The sequence below is a fragment of the Neoarius graeffei genome, chromosome 21, assembly GCF_027579695.1.
Source record: "Neoarius graeffei isolate fNeoGra1 chromosome 21, fNeoGra1.pri, whole genome shotgun sequence".
Classification (NCBI taxonomy): Eukaryota; Metazoa; Chordata; class Actinopteri; order Siluriformes; family Ariidae; genus Neoarius; species Neoarius graeffei.
Window position 1 is genome coordinate 45520660 of NC_083589.1, and position 15871 is coordinate 45536530.

The following is a 15871-nucleotide window of genomic DNA, read 5'->3' on the forward strand; positions in this document are numbered from 1 at the left end:
TATAACCCAAAATCTCATCTCATCTCATTATCTCTAGCCGCTTTATCCTTCTACAGGGTCGCAGGCAAGCTGGAGCCTATCCCAGCTGACTATGGGCGAAAGGCGGGGTACACCCTGGACAAGTCGCCAGGTCATCACAGGGCTGACACATAGACACAGACAACCATTCACACTCACATTCACACCTACGGTCAATTTTAGAGTCACCAGTTAACCTAACCTGCATGTCTTTGGACTGTGGGGGAAACCGGAGCACCCGGAGGAAACCCACGCGGACACGGGGACAACATGCAAACTCCACACAGAAAGGCCCTCGCCGGCCCCGGGGCTCGAACCCAGGACCTTCTTGCTGTGAGGCGACAGCGCTAACCACTACACCACCGTGCCGCCCATGACCCAAAATGTTTTATGTTAACTTTGGTTATTTTAGACCTACAGTGAAACATCAGAGAAAGGTTTTGAGGACATAAAAAAAAAAATCCTCCTTACAGAAGGACTAATGTATTATACAGAAATTGCACAAATACATAGGTTTCTGGTGTGTATCAAGTATTTACACCTAGCTAAGAATTAAATTGCTTTTAAGTACCATTTATATTAAAAATATTAAGCAGACTGTCAAGCTGTGAATAAAACATTAGCATGTTCACATAAGCAATACATTAAGGTAAATATTTCAGCTACCCGAGACATTAAGATGAAAACACTTGGCAATATAACCATTATCTTTACATGTATAGTTGCTGCTGTTGCTGCCTTAACCACAGTTTCTCAGCTTTTATTATCAAAACAAAACGACAGCGGGGCGGCACGGTGGTGTAGTGGTTAGCGCTGTCGCCTCACAGCAAGAAGGTCCGGGTTCGAGCCCCATGGCTGGCGAGGGCCTTTCTGTGCGGAGTTTGCATGTTCTCCCCGTGTCTGCGTGGGTTTCCTCTGGGTGCTCCGGTTTCCCCCACAGTCCAAAGACATGCAGGTTAGATTAACTGGTGACTCTAAATTGACCGTAGGTGTGAGTGTGAATGGTTGTCTGTGTCTATGTGTCAGCCCTGTGATGACCTGGCGACTTGTCCAGGGTGTACCCCGCCTTTCGCCCGTAGTCAGCTGGGATAGGCTCCAGCTTGCCTGTGACCCTGTAGAACAGGATAAAGCGGCTAGAGATAATGAGATGAGACAAAACGACAGCATAGCACTGTAGGTTACTGTACACTGCTCCATGAAGATAGCTCTGTCTGCACCCTTAGCCTAAGTAATGTGTCATTTGGAAACATTCAAGGTGTTCATACATTGCATGCAACACACTGCTTTTTTGGCAAGAAGTACACTCCTTCATCACAACGGTATTCCCTAAAGGAAGTGGACTCTTTCAGCAGAATAATGCTTCCTGCAACACTGGAAAAACTTGTGAAGGAACAGTTTGAGGAAAACGACAAAAGTTCAAGGTGTTGACATGACCAAACATATCTGAACCCTGAACACCCTGAACCCTCGCAACTTACAGGACTTAAATGATGTGTTGCTAATTATTTTTCTGTAGCAGAATAATTGTACAACAGATATTTTAAGAGAAAAAACTATTTGGTGTACAAGTTTTAATTTATTTTAGATTTTCTGAAATCAACACAGGGCCAAAGTTACACATATAGCATACCTAATATCTGGTTAAATGTCCCTTAGCAAGTTTTGCCTTGACCAGACACCATTAGGAAGCTTCTGACAGAATTTTGGATTGATATTTGACCACTCTTCTTGGTAGAGTTCAATTAAATTTGTGCATTTCCTGGCATGGAACCGACGTTTAAGCACAGTCCACATATTTTCGATAGGGTTGAAGTCAGGACTTGTTTAAAGCTTAATGTTGGCTTTGAGGTGTATTTGGGGTCACACTGTCCTGTTCAAGCACCCAACTATATCCAAGTTTCCGAAGGTCTGAGATTATGCTGAAGAATTCTGATGTAGTCCTTTCTTCATGATTCCATCCAGTTTGTGCAATGTACCAGTTCCACTGGCAGGAAAACAGTCCCACAACATGATACTAACACCACCATGTTTAACAGGTCATTGTGGCCAAAGAACTCAATCTTGCCTCATCTGACCATAAAACTTTTCTCCAGATGGCTTTTTCTTTGTCCATGTAGGCACCTGCAAACTTCAGTCGTCTCAATTTTAGAGCAGGGGCTTGTTTTTGGGACAGCAGTCTCTTAGTCCATGTTGATGTACAACTCGCTTGACTGTTGACCGTAACCCTGGTGTTCCAGCAGCTTCTACTGTAGTTCATGGCAGGCCTGTGCCTTGGTGGTTCCTGGGTTGTTCCTGACCATCTGAACGAATTTCCTCTCAGCTAAGGGTGACAGTTTGGGTCTTCTAAAGTGGCTACACCTCCCAAGAACTTACATACAGTTGTCTGAACTGATGAGCTTGGAATCTGCAGTTGTTTAGAAATGGCTCCAAGAGACACTGCGGAGTGCGAACCTATGATCTTTCTCAGATCTGCATTAAGCTCCTTGGACTTTCCCAGTGTACTGTGTGTTGGTCAAGCTAATGAGTCCTGTCAAAAAAAAGCCCTATGTTGGCACAGTGACGCTACCAGTTGTAGTCAATCATGATTACTCACAGTAAAGATTAATTTATGCTGACAACGCAGTCCTCGCAGACGGTGTCGCAGATAGCGTCTGTGTAGCCCCCCCACCTTCGCAGACGCTCTGCGCGCACCTCCCAAAAATTGTGACCACCGCAGAAGTAGGGCTGGGTATCACCAGATACCTCACGATACGATACTATGGCGATATTTTGCCCACGATAACGATATCATCACGGTACAGCGATTCTGCGATAATCGATATATTGCAAGAAATTTCAACCACATCACGATATCTGGGTCACTGAAGAAAATCAGAATTTATTGACCACTGTAAAATTACATTTCACATACATAACTACACACTCTTGCCAGACATGTATTTGTCTCTATTCCACTGCTGGCAAAACCAAGAGTTGCTTCACTACAACATACAGAAAATTCCCATTTCTGTGCTAGTATTATCAACTTTTCTGTAAGCATGGACACATCAGTGCTGCTTAACAAGCAGAATCAAATTGTTTTATGAAAACTTAAAACTTGCACTGCAGACTGCACATACATTTCAGTGCTAACACTAATATCAATTTGTTCTTTGTAAACTTGAGAACATATACCTGAGCACATTTAACTTGTGCTTATTTTGCAGGAACAACACACTGTCTGGAACACATTGAAAAGTGCAGTGGGCATCTTAGTCTCCCTGAGCACAATTATGAAACAAAGTGCAGTGTGGGTCAGTGTCCACACACTGAAACTGAACTGAAACCTCAGTGAATCATGTTTCTTCTGAACTTAGAGTAAATACTCAAAATAAAATGCAGTGTCTCACACACTAAAATTGAAAATGCAAAATAAAGTGCAGCTTCTTGCCTTTGGTCTTAAATGACAAAATTAAGTTCACAGTTACAGTAAGTCACACATCACTGAAGTAGACGGGAGGACTTTGGCGCTGTCCAGTGTAGTTTGCTTCGGGTCGGGTTTCAGCGGCTCCGGCTGAGCTAATATGTCGGGGTGGTGTCGTGCTAAGTAAGTTCGCAAGTTTGTTGTGTTACCTGAATATCTAATTGGAGCGAAACAGGTTTTGCAGAGTGCGTACTCTTTGTCCGGCTCACTGTTTTTTTTTCTCCTTTCCTTTGGAATCTAAAGTGCCTCCAAACATCTGCCTTAAAGTTCAGCGGCGTCTCTAGGTTTACGTTAACAGCCATGCTTGCTTGTTTTTTTTCCTCACTGCAACCGCCGGGGAAAAAAGAGATGAAGAGTGCCTTGCAGTGAGGGAGCGGCACAGCGACACCTCGTGGAGCGGAGGTGCGGAAGTCGTACTGGATTTACAACCCGTCTGAAACATGATTTATTATTTGAAAAAATATCGATATTCAAATTTTGAGTATCGATATTGAATTGGAAGACAAAGTATCGCGATATATCGCCGCATCGATATTTTTGCACACCCCTACACAGAAGCCTCGCAGACAGCGTCGCAGACAAGAGGGCTCTGATTGGTCCATTCTACATCCGCTGTACACACACTTCCGCTTCCCTACTTTCCCGGTTTGTTTTGTTTTCACGACTGGCATTTTTAAAAACACGAGCGAAGATGGAGCAGCATGAAGAGCGGTTGATTGAGGAAGTGAGGAAGTACGTACATCTATACGACTCCAGTTCTAGTCATTATAAAAAAAAAAGTTCTAGTCATTATAAGTAACCGAAGGATAAACACTCCACTAACCACACCCACCAATTACTCTTAGCGACTTCGCGCCCCCTTGCGTTGTGCCGGTGAATAACATCGCGCACGCCTATTACTCCCCGCTCAACGATAAATTACAACTGTCTGCGAAAAGCTATCTGCGAAAGCCTTGTCACAAGAGCATGCAGAGGCCTTAAGTTAAGAAACCTTGGCAACTTAAGACACTTTGTAACTTTCAGCAACCAATGAATAAACAATCTAAGTAGACATATGCAACTTTTTGGCCCTATATGTATAATTTTGACTCTGTGATGACTTCAGAAAACCCAAAATAAATTAAAGCTGTATACTGTACAATCATTCTGCAACAGAAAAAGAACAGTTTGAAGAAATTACTGAAAGCCCAGTAAATATTTTGATCAGATATCTCACCAAGGAATGCTAAAACAGTCACAGATTCAAGCCCAGAAAGCTTCTTACCAGAGGTTATTTTTCAATCAGTTGGGGCTGGAGTACCTTTAAACTGTGGCGCATGACACTGGCCATGAGCCTCAACCAACAACATCTACACTTTAACCCTGATGGAGTGATTGCTCATTTCCCATCTTGTGGTGTGGTAAACCATCCATTAGTTATGGAAGCTAAGGGGCTTTTTTCTGAGAGCTGTTCAGTGCACAGCTGACTGTTAAACAGGAACAGAGCTATTACCAAAACGACACAAAGAAAGGGGGATGTAGAAAGTGTCACAACCAAGGATACATGGATTGTTACTGTCTATATTGCAATTGTCCAGGATGAGGGCTAAACCATCCAGTTCTCTGACCTAAGGAGACAAACAAAAATAACAGTGAGGATATTTTACACCTGAAGACATGTCCAAATACAGCAGCACTGTAAGCTAGGGCATCATAAGCCAGAATGAATAAAAAAATTTCTACTGGGAAATTCTGGGCTCCGTTCTTCATACTTGGATTACCAAGTTAACTGGTCTGAAGAAAACAACAACAACAACGATTTAGAAGCATTCTATAATTTTTCCCCCCACTCAGTTTAATTATTTTCCATGGCCACAAAATAAAAGCCATGAAGTTGAAATGTGCGCAATTTACAATTTTGTGCTTTCAATCTGAATTACTGTGGCCATGTTTGGGACAATTTGTGAGCTCATCTAAAGAAAATAGACCTATGATTTAATAAATAAGCAGGTTATATTACCTCAATTATACAATATACAGTGGTGCTTGAAAGTTTGTGAACCCTTTAGAATTTTCTATATTTCTGCATAAATATGACCTAAAACATCATCAGATTTTCATACAAGTCCTAAAAGTAGATAAAGAGAACCCAGTTTAACAAATGAGACAAAAATATTATACTTGGTCATTTATTTATTGAGGAAAATGATCCAATATTACATATCTGTGAGTGGCAAAAGTATGTGAACCTTTGCCTTCAGTATCTGGTGTGACCCCCTTGTGCAGCAATAACTGCAACTAAACGTTTGCAGTAACTGTTGATCAGTCCTGCACACTGGCATGGAGGAATTTTAGCCCATTCCTCCATACAGAACAGCTTCAACTCTGGGATGTTGGTGGGTTTCCTCACATGAACTGCTCGCTTCAGGTCCTTCCACAACATTTCCATTGGATTAAGGTCAGGACTTTGACTTGGCCATTCCAAAACATTAACTTTATTCTTCTTTAACCATTCTTTGGTAGAACGACTTGTGTGCTTAGGGTCGTTGTCTTGCTGCATGGCCCACCTTCTCTTGAGATTCAGTTCATGGACAGATGTCCTGACATTTTCCTTTAGAATTCACTGGTATAATTCAGAATTCATTGTTCCATCAATGATGGCAAGCCGTCCTGGCCCAGATGCAGCAAAACAGGCCCAAACCATGATACTACCACTAACATGTTTCACAGATGGGATAAGGTTCTTATGCTGGAATACAGTGTTTTCCTTTCTCCAAACATAACCCTTCTCATTTAAACCAAAAAGTTCTATTTTGGTCTCATCTGTCCACAAAACATTTTTCCAATCGCCTTCTGCCTTGTCCACGTGATCTTTAGCAAACTGCAGATGAGCAGCAATGTTCTTTTTGGAGAGCAGTGGCTTTCTCCTTGCAACCCTGCCATGCACACCATTGTTGCTCAGTGTTCTTCTGATGGTGGACTCATGAACATTAACATTAGCTAATGTGAGAGAGGCCTTCAGTTGCTTAGAAGTTACCCTGGGGTCCTTTGTGACCTTGCCAACTATTCCACGCCTTGCTCTTGGAGTGATCTTTGTTGGTCGACCACTCCTGGGGAGGGTAATGATGGTCTTGAATTTCCTCCATTTGTACACAATCTGTCTGACTGTGGATTGGTGGAGTCCAAACTCTTTAGAGATGGTTTTGTAACCTTTTCCAGCCTGATGAGCATCAACAACGCTTTTTCTGAGGTCCTCAGAAATCTCCTTTGTTCATGCCATGATACACTACCACAAACATGTGTTGTGAAGATCAGACTTTGCTAGATCCCTGCTCTTTAAATAAAACAGGGTGCCCACTCACACCTGATTGTCATCCCATTGATTGAAAACACCTGACTCTAATTTCACCTTCAAATTAACTGCTAATCCTAGAGGTTCACATACTTTTGCCACTCACATATATGTAATATTGGATCATTTTCCTCAATAAATAAATGACCAAGTATAATATTTTTGTCTCATTTGTTTAACTGGGTTCTCTTTATCTACTTTTAGGACTTGTGTGAAAATCTGATGATGTTTTAGGTCATATTTATGCAGAAATATAGAAAATTCTAAAGGGTTCACAAACTTTCAAGCACCACTGTAGGTGTGGAGTTTGTCTGGTATGGATATACCTTTTTAATGAAACTGTTCTTGGTGATGTAACAGTGTCATAGTGAGAGACATTACAATTTCTTTGCATATAATTTTAAGAGGACTGTATGCACATATACAATAATATATAATGCACATTTGGATTTTTTCCATTTGTGTCTCATTGATGCACTGACCTAAATTGTCTGCATGTTTTCCCTCACTTTGCACATGGGGAAAAATATTTTAAAATAAAAATCTGGCCCTTACAAGGGATATTAGCCTATCATTGACTTGCTGATCATGGTTACAAGTCTTGATATACAGTATCTGCTTTATCAAGTCAATACGGGAACTTGCTGTTTCATCAGAAAACTCCAGTTGGCTATTCTAATCAAGTCTGCACAAGCACTGAATTAACCCATATCCTAATGAGCAGATACAGTTGACATAATTTTACCATGTTTTTGTTAAGCAACAGAAAAGAATGAGACCTTAATTGTGCTGGTTTCTTTTACTCTGTGTATTAAACAACATGCGGAGGCTTTGGAGTAGGACAATGATAAAAAAATTTGCCCTATTTTGAGATCATCAATTGTACAAATTCTGGATTCTAATCCTGGTCCTGTTCTTTCGGTAGAAGGGACTCTTGATTAATCAGAGTGACACTGGCCAATCACAGATATCTATGTACTGTATATGTAATAGCAGGATTATCGCTCTCCTCCAAGCACTTAAAGATTAGAGAAAGATAAGGAAAAAAGTATGTTTTAGCATTTACCCTTTCAGTTTGCCAGCTTTCATGATAATTACATTAAGAGACAAGAGTGCTCGGAGAGCACAATATCCCCCTCTGGCAACTATGCCATAACTCTGGTAAAATGCAACTGAAATGAACGAAATTGCAATGTGCGTATTACCGACATACAACAAAGAATCCTGACAAATTGCGTGAAATTCCTCCAAAAATTGTGAGAGGAGTTGATTTCAAAAGGGGAGTACCCTTCCCAGGACGGATGGACAGCACCACAACATAATTCCTGTTTGGGTCTTTCAGCCAGCCAGAGATAATAACAATTGTGAGGGAAGTTGATTTCAGAAAGCAAGCACACCTTGATGAAATTGCCAAAGTTTGTTAACAATCAAGGGCATAACTCTGGTAAAATCTGCCCAAATTGAATGAAATTTCACTGTGTGTATAACGGTCATAAAACAAAGCCTTTTGCCAAGTTTGGTGAAATTCCTCCACAAATTGTGAGAGAAGTTGATTTCAGAAGAACGTACACCCTCATGAAATTGTCAAATTATAAATTTTGTTAATCAAGGGCTCCAACTCTGGTAAAATGCCACCAAATTTAATGAAATTACAATATGCATGCTACCAACATACAACAATGCATCTCGTCAAGTTTGGTGAAATTCCTCCACAAATTGTAAGAGCAGTTGATTTCAGAAGGAAAAATACACTCATGAAATTGTCAAAGTATAATTTTGTTAATCAAGGGCTGTAACTCTCGTAAAATGTGACCGAATTGAACAAAAATTACAATATGCATATTAGTAACATATAAAACAACGAATCCTGCCAAGTTTCATGAAATTCCTCCAAAAATTGAGAGAGGAGTTGATTTCAGAAGGTGAGCACCCTTCTCGGGATGGACGGATGAAAATCACCACGACATAATCCCCCTTTGGGTCTTTCAGCCAGCGGGGGATAAAAACTGGAGCAAAAATAGCACGTAAAAAGTGTTAAATATAACCCAAACACCTTGATACAGTTTAAAAAAATGCAGAATAAGAAATGCTAACACCACACTTGTTCATTTTGTGTTATAGAAAAACCTAGGTGGGAGAGTGGGGGAGGTAAACAACGTCCAAGATCAAAACTCTAACAAGGCAATTAAGATTGGCAAGTCTTTGTGCTGGCACAGATGCAATATTCTCTAAGCAGGAAAAACCCATGAGAACACAACAGTGAGTGGCAGCTTTAACAAGCAAAGGATTACATGGTCAATCAGTGGGACCATAATCTTGGGATGTCTCGCTATTGTTTTTTGGCCTTTGACTCTTTACTAGTTTGTTTTGACCCCATTTAACAGGACTGGTGCAAGTCTCTGCTCTTAGCTGACTGAATGGGAGAGCTCTGAAAAGGTGCAAATGCTGCCATCACAGGAGGGCACACTCAAAGGAATTCATTAAAGACAGAGAGAAGAGGAACAAAGTGAAAATCAGCTTGGGGAGGGGGAAAAGCGATGATATTCGGATTGGTCCTGGAGCTTTTATCAGTACATGCAAATCCCTAGATTAGTTTTCAAGGAGGCATACTTCACTGACCAAAAAACCCAAAACCCAGAACTCAAGTAGATAATAGTCAGTCAGGGTGGAAACCATGATAAATGAGTTTACTACAGGCTGCTAAATCGGAAGCATGAATTCAAAGCGTTCACGGATTTCTGGTTCTTGGTCTGTCAAAAAAACCAACCAACCAACCAACCAACCAACCAACCGACAATGTATCCATATGCTGGAAATGATTTGGATGTTCATTTGAAATACTTCCTTCATTAACTAATTTGGTCAAGAATCATCTAGTCCATACACTGATCATTTCAATAACGTGCAATCAATTTATTCATTCAGTTACAGGAACGTCTGATGACTGAACAAATAACAAAATAGATTTATGCAGATTGTAATGTTAAACCAAACTAGTTTTTATTTTACTGTTAACAGTACATTAGTATTCTTTTTTTTCCCTGCATTTGTGTGGTTTGCTTGTGTTGTACCTGGTTCTGGTTGGCTGTGTGTCCATGGCACAGGTTTCCAATCAGCCGGATGAGGTGGGCTTTAAAGCTGAGAGCAGGGTGTGTGCCCACTTCGTCTGATGATGCAAGAGAGAAATCCTGTGCTGGACTGAACACATTTTTACTGGCTTTCCCTAGAAAATGCACTTCCTTCAGGAGCTCTAATACACACAGGATATTAAAATATTATTGTTCACCCTGATTATGCCATGTTTATTAAAAAAAAAAAAAGACAAAAAGGTCATTTTATATTTGCACATAAAGCCCGAATGAAATACCTCATCACTGAAAGCAAAGTTCTAAGAGGTTAAAGGAGATATGCAGAACCATGGCCTCATTTTTTGTTTATAAATGCCTTGAGACTTCAAGAATGGCATAGGAATAGTTTTAAGCGTTAACAATAAATCTAATATAGTAATTTTTACGATTAAAATGATTCCTATAGGTAACGGTCTGAGTGAATGACCTTGACATCTGTGACGTCACCACAGGAAGGCTATCGGTCTCATCGCCATTTCCACTATACTAAAACACAGAGCTGACTGCAACTTCGAGCCTCCATTTTGAGCTAATTTATCGCCATGCCATGTAGATGTGTTGCTGGCTGGGGCAGCAACACGACAGAAGGTGGATTTACACTGCATTCATGGCCCAAGAATGTTCAAACTGCAAAGATTTGGACGCATTTTGTGAGAAGTTCATGGGCACATTGGGCACCTACGAAGTGGTCTCTCCTCTGCTCTGCACATTTTACTGAAGACTCATACGAGACCTTTGATCTGTTGAGGAGCGTTGGCTATAAGCCTGTATTGAAAGAGGGTGCAGTCCCAACAATTAAAGGAAAACAACAAGAAAAGGAAAGCAAGTTCAGTTGCACCAGTTCTCCCAGAGTGTGAGCCAAGGGTTGTTGCTAAAACCTGGGACGGGATGGGACATATTATCGCTCGGGCAGTGACCTCCCTGTGGTTGCTGCTAAAACCGGTGACATCCCGGGTTTTAGTAATTGCCTGAGCTGAGCAGTAATGGTGGAGTACTCAGTACAGAGAAAATGGGAGCAGCCGTCTGATTTCTCCGCTGGATATGCTTGCCTCAGCAGCAATATTGCACCCTTACGTGGAAGAAGTGAATGAACGGAGAACTGAACTGAAAGTCAGATTATTTCAAAACAATCGGCTACAAGAGCGGTCTTCAAGAAGTGAGAACACAGACGGGTAAGATACGACTCATTTGGATACAAAACAACAAAAACACTCGTTGTTTACCTGCATTTAGATTAATACATGTAACTTGTATTGTGTGTTTAAGTTACCGGTATAAGATTATTTAATTTGCTTCAGAATGTGATTGTCTCAGTTCATCTGATTATTTAAATTAGCCTTTTACGTTTTATCAGTGAAAATGCATGCATGTACATGTATGCTACATAAGTTATAATACCCATCCTGTTTTAATGAGAGTCAACCCATAATCAGTGAAGTCAAATCAGTCTTAGTTGAGCAAGTCGGTAACGGTATTTCTTACTTTCACCATAAATTTTTATTTATATGACTTTGGTCTATAGCTGTCAAAGGCCTCGGCCTTAAAACTGGTTCCTGCTGTGACGTCACGCACTCAGGGCTGGCTGGCTCAGCGGGGCAACTCAAATGCTAATTTTAAGGTCGATTTTAACTCTCAAAAATATATATATTTTTATTCCCATTTTATGCAGCATACAAGAGTCAATGAAGATACTATCCACTCAAATTTATTTAAAAATAAAGGTTCTGCGTATCTCCTTTAAGGTAATAAGGTTACATGTTAAAGGTTTAATGAACAGGTGCATGCACTTTTAATTCTGTAATTTTGTTCCAGCTTTAATATCATGCATAGTAACTGAACTGCTTTTTCTTTTTGCAAACTGTCCTTGTGAAATATTCATATGGAAGCATACTGGAAAACAGAATTACTAAGCAAGAAAACAGAAATCATAAGACAGAGCAAATGCAGAGATAAATCATGTACTCTTGTCCCCGGGGTCTCTAACTGTAGTACAATGTAGCGTGTAGCTGTAATGGAGTGTGACCTGGTGGTGGAATAAGTTCCCAGCAGTGGCACACACAGAGACGACTGCTTTATGTGTTTTCTGAATGAGACAAACTGTCCAGAAATAGACTCTTTCCAGTCAGGGGCATTTGAATAACCACAGAATCTGACGAATAGCCCATTCAAATGCTTTATATCTAAAGTTGGGCTTACACTAGGACATTATTTTTGATTTTGGAATCAAGATAGTAGTTGAAACAACTTGTGGTGTTTTGAGAGTGTAAACAAGTGCATCTTCTGCTCACACACACACACACACACACACCCCCACACACCATAAAGAGTTCTTTGGTTTCTAGTTTTGGGGAAACCCTTAAAAGCTTTATAATGTTCTATTTTTCTTTTGCAGATTGACTCGAGGCAGCCTGATATTTTCAAACATGCTTGGATTTGTGAAAATAAAAGTGAAAATATTGATTTTGTCGTGCGAGATGGCAGATACATATAAGCATATGCGCGTGTGTGTGAGAAACTCCTTTCAGAGTGTGAAATTTTAGTTCTAAGAATTAGAGATGTTTCTGATCTAATACATCTCTCTTTTTTGCACATCTCAACTTCAAATAATGTTTATATATATATATATATATATATATATATATATATATATAAAAAAAACAAAAAAACACAACACCCTGGCCACCCCAAAAGCAAAAAGGGAGAATATCACATTTAACAAGTGTTGCCAGGCAAAACAAACTTCACCCGGTAGCACTTATAATGAATATGAAGGAAGATATCGCGACAAAATGATTTTGACCTTTTTGGTGACCTTGATTTTAACTTTGTGTGTGAACATATGTGGCCAATAAACATGGTTCTGATTCTGTCGTCCCCTGCGACAGTGTGTGTATGTCAGCCTCAGTTCTGAGGGTTCAGCTTTGAAAACTGTGAGAGGTAAGAGTAGAAGCAGCGCTCCTGCATTCTGAGCTAAGAGCTTTTTTTATGCCTCCGGCACTGTAAGGTGCAGGAGGCATTATATTTTCGGGTTGTCCGTCTGTCCGTGCGTCCGTCTGTCCCGAAACCTTGTGAACGCAATCTCAAAGGCTAATGAAAGGAATTTCACCAAACTTTCACCATTCGTGCGCTTTGGGATAAACATGAACTGATTAGATTTTGAGATCAAAAGGTCTAAGGTCAAGGTCACTGTGAGGTCAAATGTCTGTCCGCAAACCTTGTGAACACAATGTCTCCAAGGCTGATACAAGTAATTTCACCAGGTGAAGATTACTGTGAGGTCAAATGTCCATCCCCAAATCACAACTTAATAAGGCGTGTAGTCTACCGGGCGGAGGCATCCCCATCGACGTTGTTGGCGTCGAGCTCTATCTAGTTTTTTTTTTTTTAACTTTTTGGTCACAGTGACCTTGACTTTGACCAGATGACCCCCAAATTTTTGATCGTTCTATTTGAGACCAATACCCATCTATACTGAAAGTTTCATGAAGATTGGTCCAGCTGTTTTCCCGTAACATTGTTTACAAAAAAAAACAAACAAAGAAAACAAACCCAACTGAAAACAATGCCTTGCCCCCGGTGGACTCCGTCCTGGGTGAGGTAAAAATTCCATTCTGACTGCAATGTATGACAAATGGAGACAATTTGACAGTAATCAGCAGGAAGCCTTACCTGATTGTGTTTATGTCTAATGCAAATCAAGTCAAAATCAAGACAGTAGTTGAAACAACTTATCTGGTGTCCAACAACTTGATTAAAGCACATTTACTGTGTGAGAACTTAGCAAAACTAGCATGGTTTTAGTTTTCTTTAAGCAGACTGACAAATTTTACCACCATGTAAATTAAATCACGACCATATCATTTTGGTAAAGGAGTATGGTATAGGCAGAAAAACTGACAATGCGCTAAAAAAAAAAAAGGGGGTGTGTTAACACCTGATGTTAAATTTGACAACGCGTTCTTAAAACCTGTTACAATTTTATAAGTTGTTCAATATATAATTACAACCACAATTCCAAAAATGTTGGGACTCTGTGTAAACTGTCAATAAAAACAGAATGTGATAATTTGCAAATCATGGAAACTCTATATTTCATTGAAAAATAGTACAAAGACAACATATCAAGTGTTGACACTGAGAAATTTTGTTTTTTTGAAAAATACATGTTCATTTTGAATTTGATGTCAGCAACAAGTTTCAAAAAATGTTGGAAAAGGGCATGTTTATCTGTGTTGCATCACCTCTACTTTTAACAACACTCCGTAAATGTTTGGGAACTGAGGAGACCAATTACTGTAGTTTTGAAAGAGGAATATTGTCCCATTCTTGCCTGATATACAGTTTCAGCTCCTCAACAGTTCAGGGTCTCCTCGGTCATATTTTGCGCTTCATAACGTGCCAAATGTTTTAAATGGGAGACAGGTCTGGATTGCAGGCAGGCCAATTTAGCACCTGGACTCTTCTACTATGGAGCTATGCAGTCTTAATACATGCAGAAAGTGGTTTGGCATTGTCTTGCTGAAAGAAGGAAAGTTTCCCTGAAAAAGATTTTGTCTGGATAGCAGCATATTGCTCTGAAACATGTATACATCATTCAGCATTAATGATGCCTTCCCAGATGTACAAGCTACCCATTTCATGTGCACTAATGCACCCTCATACCATCACAGATGCTGACTTTTGAACTGTGCACTGATAAGCCGGATGATCCCTCTCCTCTTTAGCCTGGAGGACGTGGTGTCCATGATTTCTAAAATGAATTTCTACTTTTGATTCATCAGACCTTGGGACAATTTTCCACTTCACCTCAGTCCATCGTAAAAGAGCTCGGGCCCAGAGAAGGTGGCGGTGGTTTTGGATATTGTTTATATCTGGTTTTAACTTGCATTTGTGGATGCAGTAATGAACTGTTTTTCACAGATGATGGTGTGGCAGCGGGGGCGTGGTCAAGCGTCGGTCTGTGACCGGAGGGTGGAGTCAGGGAAGGTAAGTGGCAGAATCACTGCACCTGATGTTGGTTAATCTGTGTTTGTGTGTCTTCCCTAGTGACCATGCCCTACATAAGGAGAGAGAGAGCAGAGGAAGGGAGCTCTCTCCCCTACCAGGTAACTGATGTGTGCGCGCGCCTCTGTGTGACTGAGAGTTGTATTTGAAGCTGAAAAGCTGAAAATAAAGGAGTTTTTGCAAACTCAGTTCTGGCCTGCTGTACTTCTGTGCTCCACCCACCCGCTCAACATACTACAGTGGTGCTGAAACCCAGGACGGGAGCACAGAGGAGAATAGCCCCATGGAGTCCTCCCCCTTCGCGGACCTGATCCACGCCCTCGCCACGGCCCAACAGAGCCAGCACCAGGCGCTGGTCACCCTCCGAAAGGAGCAAGCACAAAGGTTCGAGGCCCTAGTGCTGGCGCAGCAGGAAGATCGTCAGGCGTTCCGGCACCACCTCGCGTCGGCGGGGTCCACCACCTCCACTGCTGCGGGCACTCCCCCCCTCACCCTGACGAAGATGGCCCGCACGACGACCCCGAGGCCTTCCTAGTGCTCTTCGAGCAAGCAGCAGAGGCCTGGGTCTGGCCGGTGGAACCCGCGGTGCCCTCCTGTTTCCCGCTTCCGTGTCTGTCTCCCCCCCCCCCCCCCAGGTGAGTGAGCCCCAGAGCGCCGGTGCAGAGAGAGAGCCCGGGACGGTTTGTTGGCGCTGTGGGGAACCGGGGCACCTCCAGCATCAGTGCTTGGCAATGGAGGTGGGCGCGGTGATCCGGATCCCCGACGCACCAGGAACCGCCCTCGATCGGGCCGGAGCGTATCGCATACCAGTGAGTGTCCAAGGGGATACGTATCAGGCTTTGGTGGACTCCAGCTGTAATCAGACCTCAATCCACCAAAGCCTGGTGCAAGACGAGGCATTGGGGAGAGCACAATTGGTGAAGGTGT

At 41.6% G+C, this 15871-nt stretch overlaps 1 protein-coding gene across 2 annotated transcripts in view; it reads right to left on the reverse strand.

The window, feature by feature from the left end:
* The window catches only part of atxn10 (ataxin 10), a 39151-nt gene that overhangs the window by 2631 nt on the left and 20649 nt on the right, over window positions 1-15871 (reverse strand). For both annotated transcript variants that reach the window (XM_060903221.1, XM_060903222.1), the window contains 2 exons: window positions 9884-10062; window positions 5025-5088 (listed from right to left, as the gene is read on the reverse strand). In XM_060903221.1, the coding sequence (XP_060759204.1) occupies window positions 5025-5088; window positions 9884-10062 (243 nt within the window). The remainder of the gene's footprint in view (window positions 1-5024; window positions 5089-9883; window positions 10063-15871) is intronic.